Source organism: Nothoprocta perdicaria, unplaced genomic scaffold, assembly GCF_003342845.1.
Source record: "Nothoprocta perdicaria isolate Ctin4 unplaced genomic scaffold, notPer1 scaffold_270, whole genome shotgun sequence".
Classification (NCBI taxonomy): domain Eukaryota; kingdom Metazoa; phylum Chordata; class Aves; order Tinamiformes; family Tinamidae; genus Nothoprocta; species Nothoprocta perdicaria.
Genome location: NW_020455500.1, coordinates 538,804 through 566,731, shown reverse-complemented (window position 1 = coordinate 566,731; position 27,928 = coordinate 538,804). Strand labels below are relative to the sequence as shown.

Genomic DNA, 27,928 nt, shown 5'->3' with positions numbered 1-27,928 from the left:
ATTGAATGTCAATTTAAATCAGACTTATCCCTGGAAACTGGAGTGTGTTCAGCCAACAACTAAGATGCTGAGTGACTCTTAGGGCGAGAGGGTACCTGCTTCCCCTTTCAGCAGTAGTATAAATGTAGAAACATTCATTAGGCGTCTCTGTCTGGCCTGTGGTCTGGTTTCTTTTCAGTTATTGGTTTGGGACACCATGGAGATTCTATTCTAAGTTGCATTAATGTTTAACTTTAGTCAAGAAATCTACTTCATATTCTTTTTTTCCTCTGCTTTATCTTTATTGTTTCAGAACAAAAAGGTTGTTATACAGCCTCTATTTGAAATTCTATTTGCCCTTTTGCACCGAAGGTCACCCAGGATGACTACTTCCCATTTTATTTCTATCCTGAAAATCCTGAGGGGTTGATTGTCTCAGGACTAGAACATTTTTGCTGCTACAGAGCTTTGTGGAAAGGCAGCCAGCTCATTCCTTCCTCCTTCACTACATCTTGGCTAATGTCTGGACAAGCCTATTGCTCTGGAAGAAGCCATTTAAGGATTTTCTGAAGGCTCTTCTACAAGAAAGGTGTCAAGTATCATAGCAGAATTTGAGGCAATTGATAAGTTCTTTGACAGGTTGATGGTTTGAGCCTGTAGCCTTCTGTTCTCTCTTTTACTTGTCTGTGAAAATGGCTTTTTTTAGTGCCTATATTTTGCTTAAGAAGGTTACATGAATTTAGCCATTTATACACAATCTGGATTGGAAGTGCAGAGGTTGGTTGGGTTGTGCTTTGGACATTAGGGGTTACTGTCCAAGCCAGTTCCTGAGTTCTACTTGCCATACCATTAAGTCTGAGTTACCTTAATGTTTTTCCTGCTTGCTGGAAGCAAAATTTATACCTTCCTGCATACCATGGAGCTTAAAATAAATGAGTAATTTTGTATGTGCAATTCTGTGTCCCCTACAGGAGAATTTGCTAAAGATCCAACGGACAAGTTGTTGCTTCTTTATGAATTTGAAGCAAGAGCCAAACTGAATGATCCTGAACTCAACAAGCTTATGGAGTCAGTATGGGAACAGCCACAAATGGAGATCAAGACACTGGAAATCATTGCATGTAAGGATTGCATTTATATTTTTATAGTTCTTGAAGCTGTGAAGAAATAGCTTCTGTTACTCTTTATGGTGACTAGGATTACTGTGCATCATGTATCTTGCATAAAATCAGTACAACCGTATATACCTTGTCCTGAGGCAGAAATGCTTAGGATATTGGCAGTATTCAGAGACCTATATTTTGCAATGTCATCTTATTACATGGAGGGTGAATTTATGGGGTCCTTCCGTTTATGGAACCTGACACGTTTATTTAAGTTGTTAGGGAACCTGACACGTTTATTTAAGTTGTTAGTCTGGAAAGGATTGTTCACACGAACTGTTGCAAACTCCAAACTAGCTCTTCTCTAGCACTTCTCAGTACTTTATCATGCTTTCAGCACGCAGTTCTAGTCATGCTTTCTTGAAAATAGAGTCTAAATTCCAAGGAAGATGTGTAAAATTTAGAGCTGCTATGCAAATCCTTGAAGGGATTCTGTAGGATTAAGCTCCTTTTTATATCCCTTGTCTTGAGTGAGTACAGGCCCAGGCTTGGAAGATCTCACTCCTGCCTAATTTTTCAACCCAGATTTTCATGTTTCGGGAGATCCACCCACCTCCAAAACAAAACAAAACAAAAAAACCCCACAAAACTAGTAATTACTGTAGAACTTATTGTCCTTGGGTAACTGCAACAGAAGACAGCAGAGGGAGTGCTTGTTAATTATTAAATGTACCACACTTCTGCAGAGAAGCATTAGCTTGTGACAAGCACAGACATTAAGCAGATCTCTTTAGTTGTTGCACAGGATCTGGGCAACGATAGCAGTTAGTGACCAAAGAGAGAAAATCTGGCTTAAGTCATTTCTTTCTTCTTTCTCTCCTCCTGTTTTCAAGCATTAGCAATGGAGTCTCCAGCTCGGTATCCCTTACTTTGTAAGAAGGCTCTCAAGAGTGCGCTGAGCCTCCACAGAAAGCAGCCTGCTGTTGACACTGTGAGATTTAGGTTAGTGGAATCACGTACCTTTGCAACGAGCCTGTGACTGGGAACGTTGATAGATAATAAGACCTGCAGTTTGGAAACAAATAAAGCCCTTTTATTTTGTGGGCTACGCTCCATGTCTTGCTGGCCAACCAGTATATCTCCGAAGTACGACTGACTAATAGCTGTTTAAGAGTACAGTAACAGTAGTCTGTTCACTAAGCATGTTTTCCAAGTGATGCTTCCAGTGCATCTAGTGAAGAAGAAAAATGGATCAGGAAAGGGTCTCTGCTGTTTCTTAAGATGATGATGATGTTCGTTCCAGGTGTTACTCTGCAGTAGTGAACGAGGTATTTAAAAGAAAATTAACTGTAGTACTTATGGAATATGAAAAATAACCTGGTATCTCCTTCTCTATGTGATAACTTGTTATCCCATAAAGGATTTTTTTATCCATCCTGAGTTGCACATAGTAATTGCTAAGCAGAAGTTACCATTCATATTGCCTTTCCTCTACACTGAGATAGAGAACTGTTTTGCAAATCCATGTATTTGCTGATGATTTTCTGCGGACAGCTCAACAGGCAGGATGCTGACTACATAGTTATCCCATAGTGAAATTAGGATAAGTGTCTTTATTCTAACTTGCTGTTATGTATAGCACCTCTACAGTATATTGTAAATCTGTCTTTTGGGATTGTTATAGTGCTCAGTAATGAAAATAATTAATTGTTGCTTTTATCTCACTTTTTGTATCATTTGTGCAAATGAGAGCTAATATTAGAAAAATGTATGTTTTGGTAAAAAAAGAATATGAGCACAAAAATCATTTTAGTGGATGTGCCAGGCTCGCGATCATGGTAGCCCAAGCTGGTATGCTAGTGATACTGAAATGTAGCTGTTTGCTCTGTATATGTATTGTGAAATATTCCTCTTTTGCTCTGTTCTGATTCCCAGCAAGTGTGTACATAGTTTGATTAATCTCTCCCTGCCGCCCGGAGTTACAGACCTGGAGGCCTGTGTGTTGCAGGAGGTGTGGGGCTACTTCGAAGATGCTCTGAGCATGGTTAGCAGCACGGTAAGTGAAACAGAAAAAAAACCCCATGATCCTGAGCACATTTAAAAACACTTTGATTAGAATGTCAATAATTATCAAACTGACGTTATATACCGTTATATGTTGTGCATACATACATATATATATATGTAAATATATGCAACTAAATATATATGTTTTCAGTGGAAAACTTCTTCAGTAGCAAAGGCAGTGAAATGAACGCAGAGTAAATGTCTCTGGGATATTTATGACTGATTTGCATATTTCTCTAGATTTTATTTTATTTTATAGACATTTAAGGCCAGATTTTCAGTGCCTGTTTTGGAAACATCTTGATCTGATCGGGAGTAACTGATTATCTTTCCTCTTGCTTTCTACCTTTGCACAATGAATATGGTTTTGTAAATGGAGATTATTTTTCCAGATGAGTTTAAATCAGAGTAAAGTTTAGGTATCATTCTTGCTTTTTGCTCAGCTCTGTTTTGTGAAATTTATTTAGGGACTAATTACTTCCTTATTTTTTCCAAATGACCTGAAGTTAGATTCCTGTCCGTGAGTATTTGTTGCGGTGTATTCTACTTGAAATAGAAACATTTCTACTTGAAATGTTTCTATAAGGACAAGTGTACAGAGGTTGAAATCTTTCTTTGGGTAAGTTCTTACATTTCTGCTGCTCCTTTCAGGCCTGAAGTATATGCTATGCAGTGAAAATAGTTGTGATGAGGAAGTCATACATTTTTAAACAGAATTTCAAAGACAACAATAATTTAAGGAACCCTCCTGTTATTATGGATTTATGAAACCAGCATTATCAGCTTCATCTGAGTGCATGACTGCTTCTTCAGTCATCTTTGAATGTCTCTTCCTTTATAGAAATAACATAAAGATGCTGTTCCTAGTTTCCCCCAAAAGACTGTGCCCATGTTTGTGTCTGTTCTTGTTGAGAGATACGATTGAAATGTTAATGTGGACTGATACACATAACAGCATAATTTCATCAGCACTTGAAGCCCTCTTTTCCATCTTACTCATAGCAGTAGATGATAATTGGTACCACACTAAGAGAAGGAAATCAGAGCAGCACATCAGAACATCGTCACTTAGGAAGCTGGAACACCACTTCTGATTTGTCCCTCCTGTTCAGTGCTATAGTTCAGAAACTCATTCTGGGCCTTCTTACTTACAATGAGAAGTATCTATCAAATGTGAGAAAAGAAAAGAGTCTTTGCAGGCTTCAGTTTAGGCTTCACTTAAATTCATTGCTCGTTCTTCATTTCTCTAAGTGAATCAATTCCCCACCAGTTCACAGCTTGTGGAGTGCTCCAGCTGCTCTTCCGTGGTTATCAGTAAGGGCAGCTTTCACCTTGGCAAACTATTGCTGCAGCTACAGGGAAAATATGAAAACAGTGAGAACTGTTTCTGAGCTGCAGGGAGCAGGCAGGTTTGGGATATTCCCTACTATCTGGATAAATGGGAATGCAGTGCAGCAGCTACTGCAGCCTGCCTATAGGTACACCATTGGAAAGCATGCTTCCTATATAGCATCATTCCCAGGCACAGAAAATTGCATTCCCTGGGCTGTCAGTAGGTAAGTGCCACATGATTTATCCATGTTGGAAGCAAACTGCTTGATAGTGGTGGAAGGAATTCTGTCGTCTGCTTAGGAGAAATAATCTTTGTTTTTCTGCTGTAATATTAAACTCTTACTCTTGATTAGTCAGTTTTAAAGTGAAAACTCTATTTTCTGATTAGCTGTAGCTTTGTTTGTGGCTCTAGGAGGCTTACCCAGAGATGGAGATCCTTTGGTTGATGACAAGAGCCTGGAATACAGGGATATTTCAGTATAGCATTGGCAACTACAAAGAAGCTGAGCAGTGGTGTGGACTGGGAATGCGTTTCCTCAGTCACTTAGGATCTCTGAAGAAAAGCTATGAGGGCCATGTAAGTGGAAACAGATGGGTAAGAGGAGGTGGGAATGGATTTGTTAGGAATAGTTAGTAGTGGAGAGGAGGACGTGAGGGTTTTTTTGAGGATATGGATCTGAATATGGATATGAAGAAACTACTCAAGAGCTGGTTGCCACTTCTGTACCATTTTAAATACGTTACTTAAGAATAAGCATAGCTTTATGAACAGATGTAAAAATCAGCTATCAGCTATAACCTCTGTTTTATATTGGTACAAATAAATCCATCTTTAGCTCACAGTGGTTTTCTTTGTATTTCACTGTATTTTTCTTTCTTTTGATGCTTATATTCTGCAGATGATTGGTCTTTATAGTGAGGTGCTGGATAAGTTAGACAGAGCAAAAGGGCTTTTTCCACGTGAAGAGTAATGACAGCCACAACTGCACAAAATGAGTACAGCGATCCCTCTTGGAAACCTTCTGTGGGATGGAAGCTCTGCAAGGCTCACAGGAGCATTGGAAAAGAAACCAGGATCTGCCTCTTGCTGTCAGTTTTAAAGTTTTACTCTTTTCACAAGTATTTATTGAAGAAATGTGTTTTCCTCTAGGGGATCATTTTCATTCTGTAGCAGTTGCAAACAAATACATAGTTTTCTCATGAGATGGGCCTGCTGTTGTATAAATGGTTAGTTTAAATGTCTGATCTTAGTAGTAGTGGCAGTGTGAACAATGAAGGTCTTTCAGGACCGTGCACCTCGTCTCAGTGCCTTGGCTGCCTTGCTACGTGAGTATTTATCAGGTGACTGTTTAGTGTCCAGCCCATTTCGGTATGTGCAAGAATTCAGAGGTGTTTGCCAGGATCACAATTCAGTTAAATAAAAAAATACATAAAAAAAGCAAATGCTCTCCAGGTAACAAGGGAGAAAAAAAGAAAGAGCAAAAAAAAAAGCTAAAGCTCTGACTAGGCATTGCTGCTTATTGACCACTAAACCATAACACAGTAGCTATAATTCACTGTGAGTTACAGCCAGAACGGTGCCCGTAGACAGGAAGAAATTGCATTAGTTCTACTGCTTTCTGAAAGACTGATGTGCTCTGGGAGAAGAGCTGCTGCTTGTGATGTGCTTAGTGGAGGGCCTAGGCCCTTCCTGTCAAGAAATAATTTAAAAAGTCACCTGCGCTGCTTATTTTCATCAAAGCTACAGAGCTGCCTGCTCTTGACAGGCAAGTAAACCACTTATTAGCGATTCCTGCTTCGCTGCGCACCAGGCACCACTTTGAGTCCCAGTGCTGGAAGTGGAAAGCAGCCCTTCCCACCCCGGCACATCTTCCTGGCAGCTCCGCAGCTGGATCCCGGCTCATTCCCTCAAGGCAGAGACGGGTGCAAAAGTCACCGGGGCTTTTACAGCAGCCTAAGTAGGAACATGCTGTATGAGGTATCTTCTAGTGCTACACAGGCCAGCATCAGCTTCTGAGTAGTAATGCAAGAATGAAACTCCTCCAGGAGCCAATTTCATTGAAGACAGCAAGCAGGGAGGTTATCAGAAGTTTATAAATATGGTGCTTGCAGTAACAAGTTATTGGGTGCTGTGACTGAGACTGGTGTGAGAGCACGCTCCTTCCCTCATAATGTGCTCCTCTTAAACCCTTTCTTGTTGCAAAATGGGTTAGGATCAAAAGAGACAGAGACTATATTGAAAGAGAAAGTAATTCTCGCAGGCAGCTCCCTCCATGGGCAGAATTAAACAACGGTGTTAATGAGGGCTGCAACGTGGGCAGGGACCCTGCACCAGCTGGAAAAGTTAAACCTGAAGCCCTGGGGAGATCATAAGGTGAGACCTGAAGCTAAATCAAAGGGAAATGCACCTTAAAAACCTGCAAACAGAATTTCAGCAACGGAGAAATGAATTATGGAGGAAAGCGTCAGCCCTAAGCACTGCAGAGCTGCGAGCCAAGGTCAGCCCACAGGCACTTGCATGAGTCTGATTGAAACATTCCGGGAAGGAGGTAACCGTGAAGGGAAGGGAGGGTATTTTGACTCCTCCGGTGCCAGTTCCCAGAGGAAGACGTACCCTTCCTCCCCTTTAAGGAGGAATTGTGGAGCATAAAGCCAAAAATGCTGAGTGCCCGGAAGGCCTTTGGATCTGCCTGCCCAGCAAGTGTCAGCTTAACAGGGATGCATCAGGGATGAAGGCCCATCTAGCTCCAGATAGTCCTCAAGGACACATGAAGGTCTTAGCAGATATGGGAGTATGCATTTTAGCACTAACACGAGAAGCTGGGTGGGCAGTCTGGGCAGCAAAGAGTTAAAATTCCTGGTGTGAATGGAGCAAGTGGTGTGTGCCAAGGTCAGTTCATGGCTCCTGGGCAAAACGTGCGCGTTGGAAGTTTGCTTTGCCATTGAAGATCATCAGGAAAGTATTTTCAGTTTCCTCATTTTAAATGGACAAGCCTGGAGCCTGCTGAATGGCAGCGTTTGCTCCTGTGGCCCCAGTAGAAAAGGGCTCCTGTACTTGGCACTGCCCCTGCACTCCCCGATTTCAATAATCCTCATGTACCCTAGTATCTGATTTCTCTTGCAATGCTAAATGGAGTTTCTTAAGTCATAACTGATTTGGGGAAGGGACAAATTGTCTCCAGACCCTGCTCCCCAGGTAACTCGCATGCCTGGCCTGTTCGGCATCAGGCAAGAGGTGGTGTCCGATAATCGGCCTCTGAACACTAACACAACCCTGCTGAGAGCTGCTGTACCAAATACTGTAACCCTAACATTATTTTCTATCATTTCCTGTTCATTATATTTGCTCTTAGAGAAAGGCAAACCCTCATGGTGGAAATGAGAGCATAAAGAGGCAGTCACAGCTCTCAGTGAAGAATCCAAAAATTAAAAAATTAAATCAATCGCTGGGAGCAGGACACCCGCATGGCCCTAGGACAACCCAAAGGGCTTTCACCGAACCCCCCAGTTACTGCAGCCTGCTCCAAAGGGGCTCAAGAGAACAAAAAGACAGTTATAGTTTGCACTGGAATGGACCATCCTTGTCCGAGGCGTCCACGGACACCCTGCACGGACGGGTAGACGGTAGGTGGCAATATAAGGCCATTGCATTCCGTGTTCCCAGCGGCTGGAAGAAGGACAGCACGGTGCTCGAGTAGCAGAAATCAGAGCAGTTATTTTAGCAGCACGTAGGGTCCTGTGAAGCAAAGAGAGCCCTGGTTTGGAGACACCAAGATGGGCAGTTCTTATGAGGCAGAAGCAGGAAATCACTTTTCCAAATGGGAAGGGGAAAGGCTCATGCTGAGGCTAATTGAATAGCCACAGTGTGGAATCAAAAAGTAGATATAGATGTTTAGGTTTAATTAAAATTTGAAATAAATCACCCTAAATTCCTTATGGTACCTGAGGGAATGGTGCCCTCCAAACTGAGGTTCCCCAGCTAAGGAAGGGTATCTCCCGGATACTGATACCTCCTCATGGGACTGGAAATAGATGTTTTTTGACATGGAACAAAATCTTTATCATTTTGAAATGCATCCTGATGAAGCCCTGAAACTGTTCTTAGGAGTTTGTATGAGAACCTTTTGCAATTTTATAGCTATCAGTGTTATATATTTATAGTTCTCACTAGATGCCAATGAAAATTTGCCACAATGCAGTGACCTGTGTCAGCTGCTGAAAGGCATCCGAAAAGAAGGCAAAAAACCTTGACCATGGTTCATCATGATCCAGAAGAAATACACTGTGTTCCAGAAAGAGGGGGAAAGGAGGGAGAGCATCTGTGGTGGGAAATTCTTGCATGGTCACCAACAGCAGCAGGAATTTTTAAGCTCCTGGGTTAAAGCTCCTGGATCTGGAGATCATGCAGTCCAACCCCTGCTCCAGCAGGGACACCCAGAGCATGGGGCACCCAGTTGCATCCAGGTGGGTTTGGAAGATCTCCAGGGAAGGAGACTCCACAGCCTCCCTGGGCAGCCTGTGCCAGGGCTCTGAACCCTCACAGTGAAGTTCTTCCTCACGTGGGGATGGAACTGCCTGTGCTTTAATTTATACCCATTGCCCCTTGTCCTGGCCACCACTGAGCAGAGTTGGGCCCCATCCTACTTACATTCACCCCTCAGATATTTGTTTATTGACCAGATTTCCTCTCAGCCTTCTCTTCTCCAGGCTCAACAGGCCCATCTCACTCAGTCTTACCTCATACAACCGACGCACCGGTCCCTTAATGATGGCTGGACCCTCTCTGGAACCTCCTCGTCCCTCCTGTCCTGGGGAGCCCAGAGCTGCACACCGGCCCTCACATACAGTTAGTTATGGAACTGTTCTAGGTGAGGAGAATCCCTCTTCCCTCACGGGAAGAGGAAGGAGCTGCTTCTGAGCCAGGCTGGGCTGGGTCCGTAGCAGAAACCTGCCCAAAACCTGGGGAAAGGAGAAGTGCTCTCTCAGCTCCCGGTGCTCTCTGCTCTGGCCTGCAGCTTGCGGGATCCAGCTGCCCTGAGCAGGAATCAAGGTAAGGGGAAGAACCTGGAGCCCCCAGGGGCTTGGGCAGCTGCTTTGGTGGAGAAGGGGACAGCGAGGAAGCCGTGGCCCCAACAAGACTCGGCTGGTGGCAGCAGCTCCAGCCCGCTCGTGCCACAAACCAGAGCTCTGCTTGATGGAGAGCTGGTTTAGTGAGGGCTCAACTGGAGCATCCCGGGCTCTAATTTTGGGGGCAAGGGAAACACTAAAATATTCTTGGCCATGGAGCCAAGATGAGCCAAGGCGTGGAGCGGGAACAAGCGGGTCTTGAGGAGAAGGCCCCCAAAGGCCTTCACCCCTCGGCGTGCGGAGCCGGGGCCGCGCGGAGCAGACGGTTAATTAAGCAGCGAGGGGCGGCAGCGGCCACAGGTTTCTGTGCAGCGCAAGCAGCTTAGGGGCTAATTTCCTCCAAGGGGTTTAGGGCGGATTAGTCCCTGGCAGCAGCTGCGGCCGCGCAGCGCGGGGAGGAGCAGCCGCCGGCCCCGGCGCCGCTGCAGCCGCTTCCTCCGCGCCGCTCCCGGCCACCGCTGCGGACAACGTATAGATCTATATGCTTATTTTTAACACAAGCGCTCTCTGCGGCAGGACAGCGTCATTTGCTGCTACGAGCAAGCGTTGAAGGGCCGGCCCCGGGGCTGGGCTCTGCAGGAAGGGCTCGAGCCCAGGGCTCTTTGCAAGGCGCGTTATTAAAAACCCGTCTTGGGGGCAGGACCCTGGTACCCGCCCTGGCTCGTGGGGACACGATGGAGCCGATGCTTCCAGTGACACCGTGAGCGGCTCCCGTCCAAGCGACTTGATGGGATGAGAGGAGGGACGGGCGCTGGTGACCGGTGGGTTTGGGGCTTTAGAGGGCAGCTCTGCAGGCAGCAGTGGGAGCCCAAGCGGGTTCCTGGTGCTGGTCACAGCCTCATGGGCAGAGCTGGCTCTGCCGGGACCTGGCGTGCGGGGGGCAGCACCTTTCCCATGGCACTCCATGCTCAGCACAGCCTCAGCTTTGGGACAGGGGTCATGGGCCCTTTGGAAGCAAAGGGGCCAGAAGGTGCCAAGCCCTATTCCAGAAACGGGATGGGGGCCCCCATGCCCTGCAGCGGCTCCTTCCCCATGGGAGCCTCACGCCAGGTGCAGGAGCAGAGCCTGGCACCAGCCCTATGCTCCCTGCAAGGGCCGGGAGCTCTCATTTCCTACCTAAACACCGCAGAGCTAGAGTCTATTTACAATAGAGCCAGCTTAAAAAATAAGTTAAAAAAACTGGATTTTATACCCGTTCAGTTCATTATTAACAAGAAGAGAAAAAAAATGGAATAATGGAGAGAGAGAGAAATAATAATAATAAAAAAGCCAACACAGCAACACAATATGGTTTTGGTTTAACATCAGCTTAAAAAAATAGAACCAAAAGGAAACCTCTCATGCAAACACAGAGGGTGGTGTGTAAAACAATGTGCAATTTAATATGTAGCATCATCCATTCTCTTGCTCTGCAGCCTCCTGCTCGGGCTCCCCGCGTCGCCCGGCTCGGCGGCGGCTCCGGGGCCCGCGGGTGGCTCCGTCACGGAGCCGCTGGTGGCCACAGGGAGCCGGGAGCCGCTCCGGGAGCCGGGGGCAGCGCGTCCTGCCCGCGGAGCCGCTGACACGTCCTTGCCATAACACAGTACCGTTGAAGAGGTCCCTCGGGTTTCCTAGTCCACACACATATATATATATAATATATATATAATATCTCTCTCTATATTATATATAAATTACATATACAGATAAATAAAATGCTTTCTGCTGCCTTTCTGTCGCGCTGTTCGGAGCTGCTCGACAGTCACGCTTGGAAAATTGCCCCTGGAGCTCTGGGACTAGCTCGTGTTCTCAGAGTCCACTGCGTCACTTGTGTCTTACTTTAGTCCTTAGCCGCCTCCTCCCATCTTGATTCTTGGTTTAGTTAATAATAATAATAATAATAATAATAATAATAATAATAATAATAATAATAAAAAACGACTCTTGAATGGGTTCTCATCTGTCTCTAATGGAGCAATGGGAAGATCCATGCAGGAATGGTGGGAACAGTCACGTGATGAATGAGATCAGTTCATCCCAACAAAAGAAACAGGACTAGAAAACTCAATTTTGCGACGATCTAAAAAAGGGGGCAGGAATAGTTTTCACATCCCCCCCCTTGGGGCAGAGGGCTCGGGTGGGGTGGGACTTCAGAGATCTTCTGCTCACAGGGAAGCAGATGGGGGAAATCTTCAGAGTTTCTCGAGGGACGGGACCCAGATGTAGTGCCCGGACTGGTCCTCAATGATCTGTTTGATTTTGCTGTAGATTTCTTCGAGAGAGTCTCCTTGTACGATGGCTGCAAGGGGAGAGAAGAAGCAACACGCTGAGCCTCGGGGCCGCACCGAAGGCGCCGGGCACTGCGGCTCTGGCACCGGAGCAGCCCCAACCGGCACGCGGTGACACGGGGGATTTGAGCAGCGTGTCCAAGAGGATTAGAGGGAGCTCAGGCTGATCCCGCGCTGGCAGAGCCGCTTGCGGCTCCGAGGTGGCGCCTGGGCTGCTAAGCAGCTTTGTGACACCCCGGTGCACCCAGCGAGCGCCTCTGCAGGGCACTAACCTGGCCCAAACACCAGCAACAGCCTCGCTGCTTTCCAGGGATGCAGCGCGTTGGGATGGGATAATTGCTGCTTGCTTTAGGGGAAGCAGTTGCCACGCACTGGACAGAAGAGGAGCTGCTCTGCCCTTCTGCCCGCTCGTGATTTTCCAGAATTAATCACGTTATGGACATTAATTCCTCAGTACACAAGGATGCCTGTGTCATGAGCTGCTTGTTTGTGCAGGCACACATTGCCAGGCAGCCCCACACTGACTCTTCAGCAACGACTGCTCAGGAAGTCAGCCAAATTCCCAGTCTTTTTTTGGGAGATGTTTTGTAATAACCCGGGACAAGTCTTCATCATTTAGGTCACTTCTTATCTCTCCGCTTTAAAGTGAGCTTTTGTTTGAATATGCTCCCATTCCCCAGGACAAAAGCACTAATTTCCTGGGGCTGTGGAGCACCATGAATATATGCCGTGCTTCTGCCTACTTTTTCAAATCAAAGGTGGTGACAGGCTGTCACCAACCCAGAAACGCAGCCTGACAAGCCGTGTCCTTCTCTAGGGCAGGTTTACTCTCACGCCCTGATCTCTGAGCAGCCCCTTTGCAGGGCCAGGTTGGCAGAGGGCCCTTTCTTTTCACTTGGGTGAAGCTGGACGTTTTCCCGTGACCCAAGAGCAGGGCAGGGCTGGTAAGGAGGTCACAGCTGCTGCCTTGAAAACCAAAGGAAACAGCCACAAGGCTGCTCAGGCCTCACCTGTAAAATACTCTCCGAACTCCTGCTCGAGTTTCATGGCTTTGTCGAAGACCTTGTTCGCCTGTTCGTACGTCTGCCTCCGGTTCATCTCCCTGCCACGCACAAGAAGCAGAAATTCAGCTCTTTTCTTAGCCATTAACAAAAGCAAAAGCAAAAATAGCCCTGACAGACCAAGGGTGCCAGTGATTCCCAACGCCACAGGCTCTTCTGCTGCTCTGGCAGCTTTGATTGTCACCTTCTTTTCATTTCACCGTAACACAGATATGGACCCAAATCCTCTGCATTTGCCGGAGCACTGCAGAAATCGCTCTGCTTTTCCAGAGTGTGTCACCACCCTCCTTGCCTGGGTTCCCTCGGGTTTATACAACACCGAAAATAAGCAATTCTGCAGGGGTGGCTGCTGGCTTACGAAGGGGGTTTCCCTGTCCCTTTGGTGCCAGCAGAATCCGGCATCTTCAGAGCTCCCTCTACTCCCAGACCTTCCCCATGGATAAGAGTCTCCGCTGCTGCTCCGGAGAGCTGCAGGCTCCGCTCCCGGGCTGGGAGCGGCAGGACAGACTCTCCCGTGGGCACACGGGAGCTGTCCCCTCTCTGGGGTCCCCAGGGCTGGTCCCACTGCAGCCCTTGGGCAGCTCTCCCGGGTGAGCCGGCTGCATCGGCCACATCTGTGAACACCTGAACATCTCCTGTCCTCCCCGGTGCAAACGAAGGGCTTTGAGCCCCATCAGGGCACGGAGGCAGGACGCGCTGAGGGATACAGAGGGTGACCACAGGGGCAGTAACAGGCCCAGCTGCTCCCAACAAGGCCACGTTCAGCAGCACCTCTGCTGCTTCCTCAGGAGCAGCAGAGACAGGAACCCCGCAAGGTGCTGGGCTAACTGCCCCAGGGCAGCTGAGGACACACACTGCACTTACATGAGCGCCTCGATCGATTTTGGTTTGATGAAAATGGCAATGGGATAAAGTTGTGCTTGTTGCAACCTCTTGATAGCATTGCCAGACACATCCAGGATGCAGTGCTTGCCCTGCAAAGGAGACGAGCGGGATCAGACCTACCCCCCAGGCTGCTCCGTGCAAAGCGCAGCTTCCTCCTACGGGCACGTTAGCGGGAAGGGATGGGGAGGTGAAACGCGGTGCCCGGGACACGCTGGCTCCCCATGGCCTCACGTCCCTGCCGCGTGGGGCAGGGCAGCCCCAGCACAGGGGCCCAATCTTTCTCCAGAACATTTACGAGCCCTGGGCACATCTGCAGGGGCAGCACCGCTGCCCAAACACCACTGGGCACCTTTGCCGGTGCCAGGGTTTTGGGCAGCGTTTGGGCCAGGAGGGCCAGAGAAGAGCGAGGAGGAGCAGCACGAGCAGGGAAGCAGCCGCGTGGACTGTCTCCTGCCTCGCTATCGAGGCTAACAGCAAGGGCAGAGCAAAGGCGGCACCGCGGCCGGGTCGGGCTGGACGCTGCCCCGCGGCGCCGCTCGGCACTCACCCTCTCCGCAACCGCCCGCACCGACTGGATGCTCGTCCCGTAAAGGTTGTCGTTGAACTGCCCGGCCTCTATGAACTTATTGTCCTGGATATCCTTCTCCATCTGCTCCCGGGACACGACGAAGTGGTAGTCCTGCCCGTCCACCTCGTTCTCGCGCCGCGGCCGGGTGGTGTCTGCGGGAGAGAGGCCGTTTCACCGGCCGGGGCCCGCGCGCCACCCGTGCCGCCCGCTGTGCCCACCGGCCCGGCTTACGTGGCACGCAGGAGCCAAACTTGTGCGGGAACTCGGAGATGAGGTCGTCATTGACGCGGTCCTTCGTGGGCCCCAGGATGATCACCGGTCTCGCGTAGTGAACTGCGAAACAAGACACAGGCTGAGCCTGGGTTGGTGCCCACGGGAAGCTCAGCCCGTCCCGCAGCTCTCACTGGAGCACCCGGAGGTGCAGCCTCCCTGTGGGCTTGGGGAGCTGCCCTGCTCCTGAGCTCTGTGCCCAGGACATGGCCTCACGGGACGCAGCAGCCCAGGGCTGCCCAGCACCAGCACCTCCTTGTGTATCCAGGCTGGGCTAACGGGATGGCACAGAACAGGCTGCCAAGGCCAGGGCTTCCCAGCCTGGGAAAGGGGCAACAGGGAGTGAACATTTAACAAGGGCTTGACAAAAATCAGCGCTAGGAGAGTGAAGAAGCACCAGCTGCTTGCTTGGAGTCAGATGCTGAACACATCCTTCCCCTGCATAACCTGCAGGACCCTCTGCCACAGCTGGGCACAGTCTCCTCCATGAGCGCTTGTGCCGGTGCCCGGAGGGGCCCGGGGGACGAGGCCGGTGCAGCCGGGGCCGAGGAGCAGGCGAGGGAGCGGGACACGGCAGCGGGACAGGGCAGGGAGGCAGCTCGGCGCCAGCACTTACTTTCTTGCCGCGTCACGGGTTCGTAGGAGAGAATGGTGTCCTCTTGTCCCTCTGAAACGGAGCCAGGGAGAGGCGGGTGAGCGTGCGGTGGTGCGGGGCTGCAAAGAGCCCGTGGGCCCTGCACGGCGAGCCGGACCCCGCGGGTGCTGCCCCACTGCAGGCGCCCCGGCCCCACGCGCAGCATCAGCCCCTGCCAGTGGCCCAAGGAAGCGCCAGTCCCCGAACCCCAACGCCCCCGGGACAACACGGAGGCGCAGGCGGATACGCGGGCGCCCGCGGCACTTACTGGAACTGCTCTCGCTGTCGCTCGTGTTGGACGTGACGCCCTCTGCAAGGCAAGCGGAGAGAGGCTCGTTCAGCGCCAGCACCGGCCTCGGGCCGGGGAACCAGCGCTGGGGACCGCGGAGCAGGGATGAGGGACAAGGCGGGTGCTACGGGAACCACACGCTCTGCTATTCCGCATCCATAGGACAATGCCCGTGCCACGGAAGGGGGTCTCAGGGCCAGTGTCCGTGTCACAGACCCACCAGGGCCTTTGGGTCCCCTTTGGGTCCCGAAGCAGAGGAGGCTCCTGCGTGGTGGGAAGGGAGCTGGCACAGCAGGCACACGGGGGCAGGGGACAACGCAAGGCCACGGCCACCAGCGTCTGCTTGGGGTGGCACCTCCGGACACCAAAAGGGATGGGACAGAGCCGGGGACTCTGCCCGTCCAGGCTGGCACCAGCTCTGGGCACTGCCTGGCCCCAGGTCGGGGGAATGAGGCCTCCGGGCACCCGGCTCCTGCCCGTGGCCACCCCGGCGGTGCCAGCGCTCCGATACCACCAGACTCCGAGCAGGAGCAGCCCCCGCAGGCAGCCGCGTGCGCTCGGGGCCACCGGCTCCCATCCCGCAGTGCCCCGAGCCCCGGGGCGGGACGGGGCTGCCCCCCAGGCAGCCGCCAGCCATGCCCAGGGAGCGATGCGCGGCGAGAGGCGACTTACTCAGGTTCTTTGCTCCATAATAATCGTCACTTAACCCAGGGAAGTCCTGATTTCACAGACAGCAAGGAGGAGGAGGAGGAGAGGGGGAGAAGAGAGAGCGCGGGAGAAGGGGAGGCAGAGAGAGAGGGGAGGAAGAAGACAGAGCCAGGTGAGCATTAGTGACCAGAGTGCAGCACGGCCCAGAGCTGCAACCGCAAGTGAGGTTAAGGAGCGTTTTCCAAGGGCACGGAGCCGTCCGACAGCCGCGTCCCACCCTGCGCTGACGAACCGAGCCCGGCTGAGCCCCCCCGCCCCCCGTGCACCCCGGTGGGCGATGCCGAGGAAAGGGGGCACCGGCACGAGGCGCTGCCGAGCGCGGGGCAGCCCCCGACACCGCGCTCCGAAGGGGCTGCAGCAGCTCTGGCCTCTCGGGATTATCCCTGTCGCTGATCCCTGTGCAGCAGGGCAGGGAGGCTCCGCTCTCCCCACGGAGGCGGCTGCTGGTCCCGTGTCCATGCCCGTGCCTGGCGCCTGCAGCAGCGCGCGGCCGCCACGGCCAACACTGCAGAGCCTCGTGCGGCTCCTTCCCAGCTGCTTCTGGCTCTCTCCAACGGGATGATCTGCTCCCGGGCTCCGGGGTGACAAGCCCCATCGCCCACAGGAGGAGAGGGCCCTGCACAAGCCTAGAGCTGTCCCCAGGGTCCTGCGTACCTTCCTTCTCTCCTGCCTTCCTCCAATGTGTAGGAAGAGCCTGCGCAAGCCCTTGGCCAAGCTGCTGGCAGGGAGGGAGGGAGAAGGGAGCATCCCGCATGGAGCCGGGGTGAAGGGAGCATCCCGCATGTGCCGGGAGCCCGAGGGAGCTGCCGGGTGTTCCCCAGAGTCCGCAGACAGCGGTCAGAGCCAGGTCTCCATCCCTGCACATTGAGTCCCAGCGTTTCACCCATGGGAAGGGCCAAGCTGGCGAGGAAGCTGCTGCTCCGAGTCCCTTCCTTCCATGGGAGGCAGCAGGCGCAGCCAGGACCCCCCTGGCCCCTCAGCCCTTACAAACACAGCGGAATCTTGGAGCAACAGGGCCTGCTCCTTGCTCGGGAGCAGGGAATGGAGAGGGGAACGGAGGGAGCAGAGCCCACAGCAGAGCAGGGAGAGCAGGGGGAGGCAGAGCGGAGGTTGAGGCGAGTGTAAACTTGTGGAAAGGATGAAAACACCAAACATGAGAGACAGAGAGAGCGGCAGAACCTGTGCACACGCAGAGGGTGGAGGCTGGTGCGGCCGGACACGGCACGAGCGGCAGGGCCGCCTGCTGCCACGGCTGGGAGCTCGGCGCGTGCGAGGGACAAGGACAAGTGAGGAGGTCCCCTCAGCTGGGTGGCACCTGCCCCACGCGCTACACGAGGTGCTGCTTCTGCTTCTAGCTCCATTCCCTCCCTGGCAGAAGCCGTGGGCGAGGAGCCCAGGACCTCAACCAGCCGCCGAGGGGAAGCCGGGCAAGATGCTGATACTTCTCCCACCAGCACTCAGCACGGGAGGGAAGGTGCCTCCTCCCCAAGGCTCCCGAGGGAGACAGGCTGCTCCTAGGGCCACATCCGTGGTTATGCCTAGGAAACCGCTGGCTGTGCTGAGCTCTCCTGCTCGGAGGCGGCCGCTGGGGGTTGCACGCTCGCCCTCCCTGGCCAGCTCTACTTACGTTCCTGTCCGCCGCTCTCCTGGGCCAGGTTCTCTTTGCTCTTGTAAAATGGAAACTTTCGAGAGAGGCGGAAACTCTTTTTACGTTTCGTTTTGATCGACTGTGAAGAACATGGAGATGGAAGGGAGGACAGAAAAAAACAATGGTATTTAACGCATGCAAGAAAAATTAAAAATGAAGAGACAATGAGGAGCTGCGCCAGGGCAGTTACCTTTTAAATGAAATCATGAAGATTACATGAGAACTATAATGCAGGAGAAAAAATTAAATGTAAAGAAAAATGTGTTTTTAGGGATGTTGGGAAGCTGACTGGACAAACCAGCAGTTTGGCAGGAGCAAGGCCATTTCTCCCTTCCTCATCTCTCAGCTCAAGCACTCGCTCGGAGGGAGGTCACACTCGTCTGCGTGAGTCGCCTGCAATCAGCTCCAAGCCACCGGTGATGTGCATGGGCCATGGTGACACGTGCTCTGCTCCCTGCGTCCCTGCACGGACACTCTGCTAGGGACCCGGGTATCCTTCCCATCTCCTGCTCCGAGCCCCACACACTCAAGGCAGACGCAGGGAGAGGTCCGGTTGTGCTGCTCTTTGGATTGGTAACGCTCCAGCTGCCACCGGAGCTGGGAATGCTGCGCTGGGATTCCTCCTGCCCCGCTAGCTACAGGCTCAGGACGAGCTGCTGCGTCCCACCTCGAGCACTTACCCTGTTAGACTCTATCATGCCAGTCCTGGCGTGGAACTTCACTGTTTTCAACCGCGCTCTCTCCTTCTTTTCCACCCTGATTGGAAGTTAAAAGGGAGAAAGATCTGCTAGTCCTGCGCATGTGATGCTCGCCCTGCCAGGCCCACAGGGTGCTCGGCTGCCCAGGCACCAAGGAGCATCCTTGGGTGGTGGTCCCTGCTGCGAAGCAGGGCTCCTTTCCTGGGCTGGACCGAGGTGGCAGCTTGTCCTGGGTCTGAGTGGGACCCCGGGAGAGAGAAAACCACCCTCCAAATGTGCAGGAGCGGGAGAGGGAACAAACCAGCCTTCCTGGGAGGGATGGAGGATGGATGAGGATGGGGCACGCATGCGTGCAGTGGGCTCCTCCTCGGCTCCGGGAGGAGGCCCGGCAGGGGATGAAGGCCAAGCTCACCCTCCCGACAGCAAGGATGAGCGTTTCCTTTGGAGAAGCCGTGTGGCGGGAGCAGGGCTCTGCTCAAACCCTGCTCCCGTGCCACTCGGCTCTGCCAAAGGACGCGTTAGCGCCGACTCCTGCAGCGGGGGATGACTGCTGTGCCCGCAGGAGCTGTGCAACAGCCAGCAAGCGGCAGGCAGGGGACACCACCTGAGTGACAGCGCCCGTGCCCCTCCAGGACGGGCCTGGATATGGGGCCTGCAGGGGCTGGAGACCTGCAGGAGGCGGGTGGAGAGCTCCCTGCTCTCCAGGCTCTACGAGACTTGGCGCCCAGAGCTGGACAGACTGCCCTCGGCGGCAAGGACCGCCTCGTACGTGTGTCATTGCCATGACTTTGCTCCCACGTGCAGCCCAGAAGTGGCTAGTGACCCTTCTCCATCCCCACGGGCACCGCGCGCTGGATGTGACGCGGCGGGGGGCTCCCGTCCCAAGCCGCAGTCAAGCCCAGCCCCGGTGCCCGCTCAAGGAGACCCGCGCCCAGCCCCGGTGCCCTTCACGCCGCGCGGTCGCAGCGGGACGCACAGACGGGCTCTGAGCGCTGGCACCTGGGACACTGCTGCCACGTGGCACCAGCTCGGGGAGCGCCGAGGGTCCCCAGGGCTGCCAGGCCACGGGGAGCAGGGCCAGGGCGGCTCCTGCCCATGGCACTCACCTCTTCTTGCTGGGGATGACCCCGATCTGCTCGCTCTCGCCGTGCGGCGTCACCAGCCTTGCTTGCCACCACTCGTCGTCGGAGGCGTTGATGACGTGGAGGATGTCCCCGTAGGAGAAGCTCAGCCCCTGGCTGGGCAAGCAGCTGTCCCGGGTCCTGTCATAGTCAAACAGGGCTCTGCAAAGCAGCAGAGAGAGGAGTGAAGCCTTCCCAGCTTGTGCAAGCAGCAGGCCAAGCAGGTGAGGGCAACAAGCCAGCGCTGCCACCCTAGGATCCTTAAGGATTAAAGTCATCCCTGGAAAACCGCCTGCTGTGCTTAGCTGACAACCCTGGCACAGGCTGGAGCGCTCAGCGCAAACCCAGAGGCGCGTGGTGCAGAAACGCCGGGTGGGGACAGCGGGTTTAACCCCACCGGGTGGGGACAGCGGGGTGCAGAATCACCCGTCCCGACCAGCAAACCAGCTCCCGACCTCAGCTGCAAGGAAAATCCCTGCGCTTGGAAAGCAGGTCGGCGCTCACACATTCAGAGCTCCCGCGCTCTACAGAACATACAGAGCACGAGCACAGCGTCCGGGGCACCTCCAAAGAGCATCCCCGCTCCAAGGGCACCTTCCCTCCTGCCGGGTCCTGTCCCGCTCTCTGTGCCAAGATGACAGAAATACAACTGTGTGTCCCCTGTACGGCTCCAAGAGATGCTAGGGGCACAAAAGGCACTGCTGATCTTCTGCTGATAGAATGTTCCTCCAGTGCAAGCGACACGATGCTTTAGACCCAACACTGCACTGGCGACCATCCCGTCAGGAAGCTGCTTTCCAGGATACCAGGAAACTTCTCAAAAATCCCCCAATTCTCCATTCCAACCCCAGGAAACTTCTCAAAAATCCCCAGTTCTCCACTGCTTCCCTCATGGGCACCAGGTTGAAACCGGGCTCAGGCACCACCCTTGCAAGGGACAGGAGCAACCCGCAGCTCGGCGCTCCACGTGGACAGGTCACCATCTCCTTCCCTTTCCTGTCACCTTGCTGAGAGATTCTCGCTCGGAGAGCAGGAAAAACCAAGCATGCAGAGGAGGGAATCCCCTGCACAACACGTAAGGGGCTGCCTTTGGAGAGAGGAAGGAAACACAAGCAGCAACCCGGCTGCTCGCCACCCTCTGCAGCGCGAGCGGCTCTCGGGGGGCCTCGATGGACGCAGCACAAGCAGCACCCAATTTTAAGCCGCGTCCCTTGACCTGCAGCTCCAAAACCAACACAGGGGGTGGGCGGGTTGTGTCCCAGGCTCCCAAAGAGCTGCTGCCCACATCCCACGGGCTGCTTCCCAATGCACTGACCAGGAGCCCTGTGCTCGCCCCGCGCTGCAGCTCGGGCAGAGAGCCGGGGAGCCACAGGGAAAGAGCAATTCCTGCTCTTGGTCCCTCGTGGAGCGGATGCGGCTGCAGAAGCGCCAAGAGGCAGCAGGAGAACAGGGATCCCCCCTCGGCTCCACGGAGCAGGAACCCGGCCAGCCGCGTGCTCGGCACCGCGCGGCCCCTTGGGGAGCAACCCCTGGGGCGCTGCTCCCTGCCAAGAGATAAGGCGGCCCCGCGCCAGGGCCTGCAGATAAGGCGGCCCCGCGCCAGGGCCTGCGGGAGCAGCCCCAGAGAACTGGTCAGGCAGGTTCCAAAACAAACCCAAAGTCACCGTGGGGCGGCCGCGGCCTCCGAGGCGGAGCCTGTCCAGCTCGTGCTGCTGGCTCCGGGATGTGGCTGGATCCTGGGAGCAGGGCGAGCTCCTCCGCACGCCCGGAATGGGATCTTAGGACTTGCTTGGCCTGTGTGATGCTCCCGCACCAAGGCACAAAATGCTCCGGCATGTCCACGGTGCTGGTGGGACGGGCGCTCGGGTCCCGCTCCTTGCTGCAAACAGTCCTTGGAGCAGATGGTGGCCACGGGGCCGTGCCAGGGACCTGCCGGGGCCTTGATCCCGGAGCCAGAGCCCCCGGCGGCCCCACGTTCCCGTCCCCGGCACGCAGGGGCCGCCAAGGACACGGGCTGCCCGCTGACACCAGTGCCGCCCGTAATTGAGGCCCTGTCCGCAGCAGCGCTGGTTTCAGGAGAACCGGGCCCGAAACTACCCCGCCCAGCAGCGCCGGGGCGGCCGCGCGAGCGGCGCTTCCTCCTCGGCCGGCCCGGCCGCGCTGGGGAGGCAGCAGCTTCCATCCCAGGATCCTGATGGCTCCTGGAAGATGCCCGACACCCGGAGCATCCCAGAGAGCAAAGGGACCCTGGGGTTTGCAGGAATGCAACCCCAATCCCAGGTTCCGGCGTGCTCCCTTCATCCCGGAGCCGGCCCAAACGATGTCACCGTGTTGATGGGGACTCGGGCAAGGCGGCGCTGGAGCCCGTCCCCTCGGCCCGGGGCTCCCCGTGCACAGCAGCCCTTGCTGCCGCTGACGCGGCTACGCCAGGCGAGGATTTATGGGATTATTTTAATTAACAAGTTAAAATTAGTCGCTCGCCATCGCCCCAACGATTCTTATCTGGAGCGGAGGTGCTGCAGGCGGCCGGGAGAGCGGCAGCATCGCGTGGGCCCGGGGCTGCCGCTTCACCCCCGCGTGCTCCGAGCCTGGCCCCGAGCCAGAAGCACGTGTAGGGATCAAGGCAGGAATCCCGCTAAGAGCTGCTCTCCCCGCAGCCAGATCCTGCCCCGGGAACAGCAGGGAGGAGATGGAGAGGAGGCAGTTGGAGCAGAGCGGTTAGCAGTGAACGCTCCGCTCCGGCGCTGCTCCTCCTTCATTTTACCTGGCCTGTGCCTTCATTTTCCCGGTCACATCTCCTGCCTCAGAGCGCGGGGAATCGTGCCCCCCAAAGGGGCACACAGCCCTGCACAGGGCGGCTGCCAGGACGCAGCGGCCCGACCGCAGCAACGAGCGGCTCTTGGCTAGGACGGCACCGACGCATCCTGCCTCCTTGCGCCCCACGGTCTGGCACGTGCAGAGCCACCAGGACAGCTCCCGGGAAGCGCCCGCTGCCCCACGGCTGACACTGCCCTTGCACATGGCTTCCTCATCAGCACCGGTGCCGAACCGCATCGTGAGCTCAAAGCACCAAAAGCAGCATTCCTCCCTTGGGAGGAAGGGTCTTCTCCTCCTCCTCCTCAGGGCAAAATTGTCAATGAGATCACCAGGTCATTCCCAAAATCGGGAGGCGGAAACGAGCGTGGAGCTCTCCCACCGCCCATGTCCATGATCCCATGCAAAGGACAGACCTGTCCCAGCTGCGGGACGCTGTGGGACGATGCCCCGTCCCACCCACCACATGGCTCCATCAGCGGGGACGTGGGGGACACGGGGGACAAGGGCCTTACCGAACGTAGAGGGATCTCTTCTCGCTGGTGCGCAGCGAGCCGGAGCCGGAGCTCATGCTGCTGTTCATCATCTGCTCCCTCAGGTCGTGGATCTTGGACTCGAAGCGGCTGTACTCTGCGGAGAGAGGCCCCGTCAGCGCTGGCGCCGGCCGCTCGGGGATGTCCTGCAGGGACCTGTGCCCTGCTCAGGCTCCCACCCTGCGCTCTCCACCGGCAGCAAAGCCCCTTGTTCTGGGCATGCCATGGGAAGAGGGACTGCTGGGATGGGGACAAGGCAGGAGCCCCGCAGGAGGCAGGAGCCAGTGTGCGGCCGGTGCCACCTCCGCTCCCGGTGCCACCTGCGCTCCAGGAGCGCTGGCACCCCGGGGCACAAGGCGCATCGGGAAGCGCTCCCGGCCGCCCCAGGGAAAGGGCAGATCGGGAATTCGCCGCCGGCCGCCCCACCTGCGAGCGCCGGCTCCCGCGCCCGACCTTCGCCTGGGTGTAAAGGTCGGCGCGCGAGGCCAGGGCGGAGGCTCCCGCTCCCCCGGCGCGGGTCGGGACACGCTCGGTCCCGCCGGGAGGGTGGCACTGCGGCCGCACCTGGACAGAGCCGCGCAGGAAGCCCCGCTCCGGCCGAGCTCCACGGGCCGCCAGGGCCTTCCCGGCCCCGGGAATCTTTTGCCATTCCCAAGGGTTGTGAAAGCCGGCACGAGCGTTCCCGCCCGAGCGGCGGCGCGTTGCCCTCCTGCAGCAGATCCGGAGCGCGCGGCCAAGCGCTGCCGTGGCTGCCAGGCAGCCAGGAGCGTGGCCGGGATGCGGCGCTGATCCCAGTTCATGTCCAGCCCGGAGCTGCCTCCGTGGCTGCCGGCACCAGGAAGGGACCGGGCGCTGCCGCGAGAGAGGAGCTTCCCATGGAGCAGAGGGTCCCGCTGCAGTCCTCAGGCTGCCTTCATCCCCTCTAAAACAACCCCCGAGGCCCTGGGCAATCCCTGGCACTGCACAACCAGCCTCGGGGTCCCTTCCTGTGCCCGAGAGCCAGAGCAGCCGCTCTACTTGAAACAAGACTAAAAAGAAACCAAAACCAGAAGCACAAACAGCCCCGAGCGCCGAGCTGCACGAAGGAGCCTCGCGGGGGCCTCTGAAGCTCTGCTGTGCCCGAAACCCCCAACCCAGCGGTGACAGGGAGCGGGAACGCAGGGGACACGTCCCCCCAATCAGCAGCAGTGAAAAGCAAATGGGGGGCACGTCCCCCAACTCGGCAGCACCGCGAGGAGCCGCTCGCCTCTCATGCAGCTTCCCCGGGCACAAGGAGCTGGCGCGGAGGCTGTGCGCGGGGCGCCCTCCCATTCGCATTCCAGGGCCCAGCAAGGGCCCTTCCCTGCGACTCCCGTTTTGCCACGAGCGCCACGGGGCTCGGAGGGATGGGGAGAAGTTACCTGCAACAAGGGGTCGGCCGGAGGAGGCGACGCGCGAGCCGGGTGCGGGGACACCGGCTTGCCCCGGCTTCATGCCCAGCACCATCCAGGCCGCTCCGCGCCACTCTCGGCCTCCAAAGCCTCTCCCAAAGAGCGCCGGGCCCGCGGGACGCGGAGGGCGCAGGGAACGGCGGCAGCTACGGGCACCTGCACCCCGGGGCGGCGTCACCGTCGGGCTCCCGGCGCGGCGTCACCGTCGGGCCCAGCCTGGGCGGCTCCGGCAGCTCCGGAGCGCCGCGGTGCCGGCAGCTCCTCCCACGGCCTCTCCAGAGCCCCAACGTCCTGCAGGATGAGCCGCTTGCAGAGGCGCCGCTAAGGACGCCGAGAGCGGGGCCAGACGCCTTTGTGGAGCCCACGGATACGGAAACGAGGCGACTTGCCCTTATTTCAGGCAATAAGGCTGCACGTGCCCCTCTCGCCATGGAGCCTCCTCCATGAGGAGCTCTCGCGGGTGCCCGGGGATCAGACCGGAGCTTGCGGAGCAACACGCGGCTGCTCCGGGCCCGGCCTTCCCCCCTCCCCATCCCTGCCCCAGCGGAGCCTCCAAGCCCACATTCCTTCAGGAAAAAGCCCCGGGGATTGGGGCTGCGCAGGATCCAAAGCTGGGGGATTAGGTATCCATGGGGCCATTGTCTGCCCCTCTCCCCGGATAACAATCCCTGCTGCAATTCCGACCAGGATCCCGACGCTCGCTTGCCGGCAGATCCCTCGTTTCTATGGCAAATGAGCCCGGCAAATGGAGGCAGCGCCCGGCGACGCAGCCGGACGGCCACGGAGCGGCCCCCAGGGCACCGGCTACCGGGGATCCGAGCGGCACCCAGATGGCTGCGGAGCTCCAGTGAATCCAGGCTGGGATGCCCTGCTCCCAACGTGGAGCAAGGATGCACCGGTACTGCCACGCTCCAAGCTCTGGAAAGCTCCAGGTTCCTGCTCCGTAGCCACAGCTGTTCCACTCCATCTGCTTCCCAAAGGCTTCCCGAGGGCGACGCACGGCACTCGCCTGGGATCCGGCATCTGCTCCTCATTCCCTCAGGCCCATCCGCAGGCACGAAGGACGCCTGCAACTGCCTTCCAGACACGCGGAAGCCATGGAAAAAAGTGTCGTTGGAGAGGGAAGCAATTCCCGGGCATGCAGGAGCCCCAGGAACAGGCCCCGTTCCCTCAGGCCCATTCAAAGGAGGTCCAGCAGGTCCCCAGCTCCCTCCGGACACAGGAGACACTTCCATTCCCTCCGCGCTCCCAGCCCAGCGCTGGTCACACGCAAAACCTCCCGGCGCTTCCCGCTTTCCTCTCGCTTCCCGCTCTCCTCTCCAACAAAGCGTTTTATTGCGCCGATTCCCCAGGGCTTTGAACCGGGGGGTTAAAGTCCAGGCACCTCCCGCTCGGCAGCTCCGGGCACACACAAACCCGGGCAGCTCCCGACGGCTGCCGCCCTCCGCGGCCTCCTCCGGGCGCCCGCTCCGAAACACTCCCATTTTTGCACTTTAGATTAGCAAAAAAGCAGGATTTTGTTCCCCAGGAGAGAAGTACCCTCACCCAATGCTTGCAATAACAGCGGACAAAGTTCCTAGGAAGAAGCACTTCAAGGAGAGGGACTTCACGGCCTCGCAGCTCAGACGCGGCTCCCTTGCAAGGCAGGAGCATCTGCACCAGGTGCTTGGAGAGAAGGAAAAGCTGCGACTGCTTCTTCCATCCCGCCAGCTCCGCTAACTCGGCTCTCCTTCTCCGGGCATCCCCGGATCCATCGCGGATCCAGAGGGACCCCCCGCCTCCCCAGGGAGCTCTGGCCCTCGTGCTGGGTGTTAGTGCACACACATGCGGCGGGATGCAGGAAAGCTGGGAGCAGCAAAACATGGATATCTCAGCCAGGGTCTAAAGGGGTTTACAAACAATCCGCCCTCTCTGATGTTTGGAAACCTCCCAGGCCCCTCTTCACTGGCTCCATTGCCAAATGTCAAGTGGCAAATAGAGCCAGAAAAGCTACAGCACTAAGTACTTCCTGGAAAAAAGAATGAGGCCAAAGAGCCCCACGGCCCCAGCGGAGCCCGGGAGGCACCGAGGGCCCTGCTCCCAAAGAGGCTTCACTTCCCCCGGGGAGCTGGGACAAGGACCGGCGGCTGCAGGGCGCTTCCCACCAAATGTCCTGTATGGGAACGGCGGAAGGGAAAGGTCCGAGGAAGAGCAGAGACACGAGTGGGGGGTCACACACGGCGCGGGTCATCCCGGGCACCACAGACCCTAACCCTGCAGGCTGACAGTTCAAAGAGAGACCTTGGAGCTACAGCCCCCTTGGGACACTAGAGCAGAGGGTCATTAAGAGAGAGGGATGTAAATAAGCAGGGGGAGAAGTCAAACGTCACAGGAGACCTTTGCACGGCCAAGAGAGACTCTGGAGCTCTCGGCACCGCAGCAGCTCCCAGTGGGTCCATACTCGGGCCCTGTGTCCCTAAGGAGCATCCCACTGGATAACCGAGGGCTCCCTTGGATTCTCCACACGTAGCAACCGGCAAAGCACCCGGCACACGGAGGACACGTCGGGCCAGGACCCGCAGGGCCCGGTGCTGGGGTGAAAGTTCTGCCCCAGCCCGAGCAGGCGGCGCCCATTGGCAGCGGCACCTTTGGGAGGCGCAGGGAAGAGGAAGGCGCTAATTAGCGCTGTTGTTATGGTAATGAAGCCGGGGAGATACCGGTGCCGGCCCGCGAGCACGGCCCGAGGTGCCGGGGCTCGAGGTAACGGCGGGCACGGGCAGAACCGCTCTGCGCATCCCGAAACGGGCCCGGCCCCGCGCCGGGGACCCCGCGTCCCGGGGGCGGCTCCAGTGGCGGGGCAAAACGGGAGCCCTCTGTGCCCGGGGCCACCGGAGCCCGCGCTCCTCCGTGCGGGATGGATCCCGGAGCACTAGGGACCTGGATGCTCCCAAGGAGCGGAGGGACTCGGCTCTCGGCCCCGGCCCGCGGATGCTGGGGAGGGTTCTGGTGCCCCCCCCTCCAGGCCCGTGAATGGCCCTGCGAGCACCGCGGCAGCCGGGACGGAGGGAGCTGCCCCCGGGATCCGGAGGATCCTGGAAACACGGAGCGGCCACAGAGCGGAGGGAGGGTCCCCGGGGGCAGAGCCAGCGAGGGCCGCGCGCGGGCGGCGGGAGCCCCCAGCCGGGCCCCGCGGCAGCGCAGGGAGCCCCCGCCAGGCCCCTCGAGCGGCTCTTTGAAGGCCCCGCAACGGCAGCGCCAGGCCCCAGCACCCCCGGCCGGGCCCCAGGGGCCGCAGCCGGGCCCCTGCAGACCCTCCAGGGCCCCCGCGGCCAGAGCGCAGGGCGAGCCCACCCCCCGCGCAGGGCCCCCCGCCGCGGGCGCTGCCTCCCCGTGCCGTGCCGTGCCGTGCCGTCCC

The 27,928-nt window shown here is 56.3% G+C and overlaps 2 protein-coding genes across 5 annotated transcripts in view; one reads left to right on the top strand and one right to left on the bottom strand.

Annotated features, from left to right (window-relative positions):
* Positions 1-5,684, top strand: part of TEX11 (testis expressed 11) — a 28,901-nt gene extending 23,217 nt beyond the window's left edge. For 2 of the 4 annotated variants that reach the window (XM_026040937.1, XM_026040934.1), the window contains 5 exons: positions 951-1,100; positions 1,976-2,084; positions 3,018-3,138; positions 4,894-5,058; positions 5,381-5,684. In XM_026040937.1, coding sequence (XP_025896722.1) covers positions 951-1,100; positions 1,976-2,084; positions 3,018-3,138; positions 4,894-5,058; positions 5,381-5,452 — 617 coding nt within the window. In that variant the 3' untranslated portion in view covers positions 5,453-5,684. Of the gene's footprint in view, positions 1-950; positions 1,101-1,975; positions 2,085-3,017; positions 3,139-3,800; positions 3,862-4,893; positions 5,059-5,380 lie in introns of those variants that run through there. The other 2 variants (XM_026040935.1, XM_026040936.1) reach the window with 2 other exon arrangements.
* A 5,712-nt stretch (positions 5,685-11,396) lies between these two features.
* The window catches only part of DLG3 (discs large MAGUK scaffold protein 3), a 49,628-nt gene continuing 33,096 nt past the window's right edge, over positions 11,397-27,928 (bottom strand). Inside the window, exons 14-24 of the mRNA XM_026040919.1 lie at positions 23,087-23,201; positions 19,743-19,919; positions 18,619-18,694; positions 17,918-18,017; positions 15,562-15,603; positions 15,276-15,326; positions 14,621-14,722; positions 14,369-14,541; positions 13,801-13,910; positions 12,886-12,977; positions 11,397-11,886 (exon numbers count right to left, since the gene is read on the bottom strand). Of these exons, the coding sequence (XP_025896704.1) occupies positions 11,780-11,886; positions 12,886-12,977; positions 13,801-13,910; positions 14,369-14,541; positions 14,621-14,722; positions 15,276-15,326; positions 15,562-15,603; positions 17,918-18,017; positions 18,619-18,694; positions 19,743-19,919; positions 23,087-23,201 (1,145 nt within the window). The 3' untranslated portion in view covers positions 11,397-11,779. The remainder of the gene's footprint in view (positions 11,887-12,885; positions 12,978-13,800; positions 13,911-14,368; positions 14,542-14,620; positions 14,723-15,275; positions 15,327-15,561; positions 15,604-17,917; positions 18,018-18,618; positions 18,695-19,742; positions 19,920-23,086; positions 23,202-27,928) is intronic.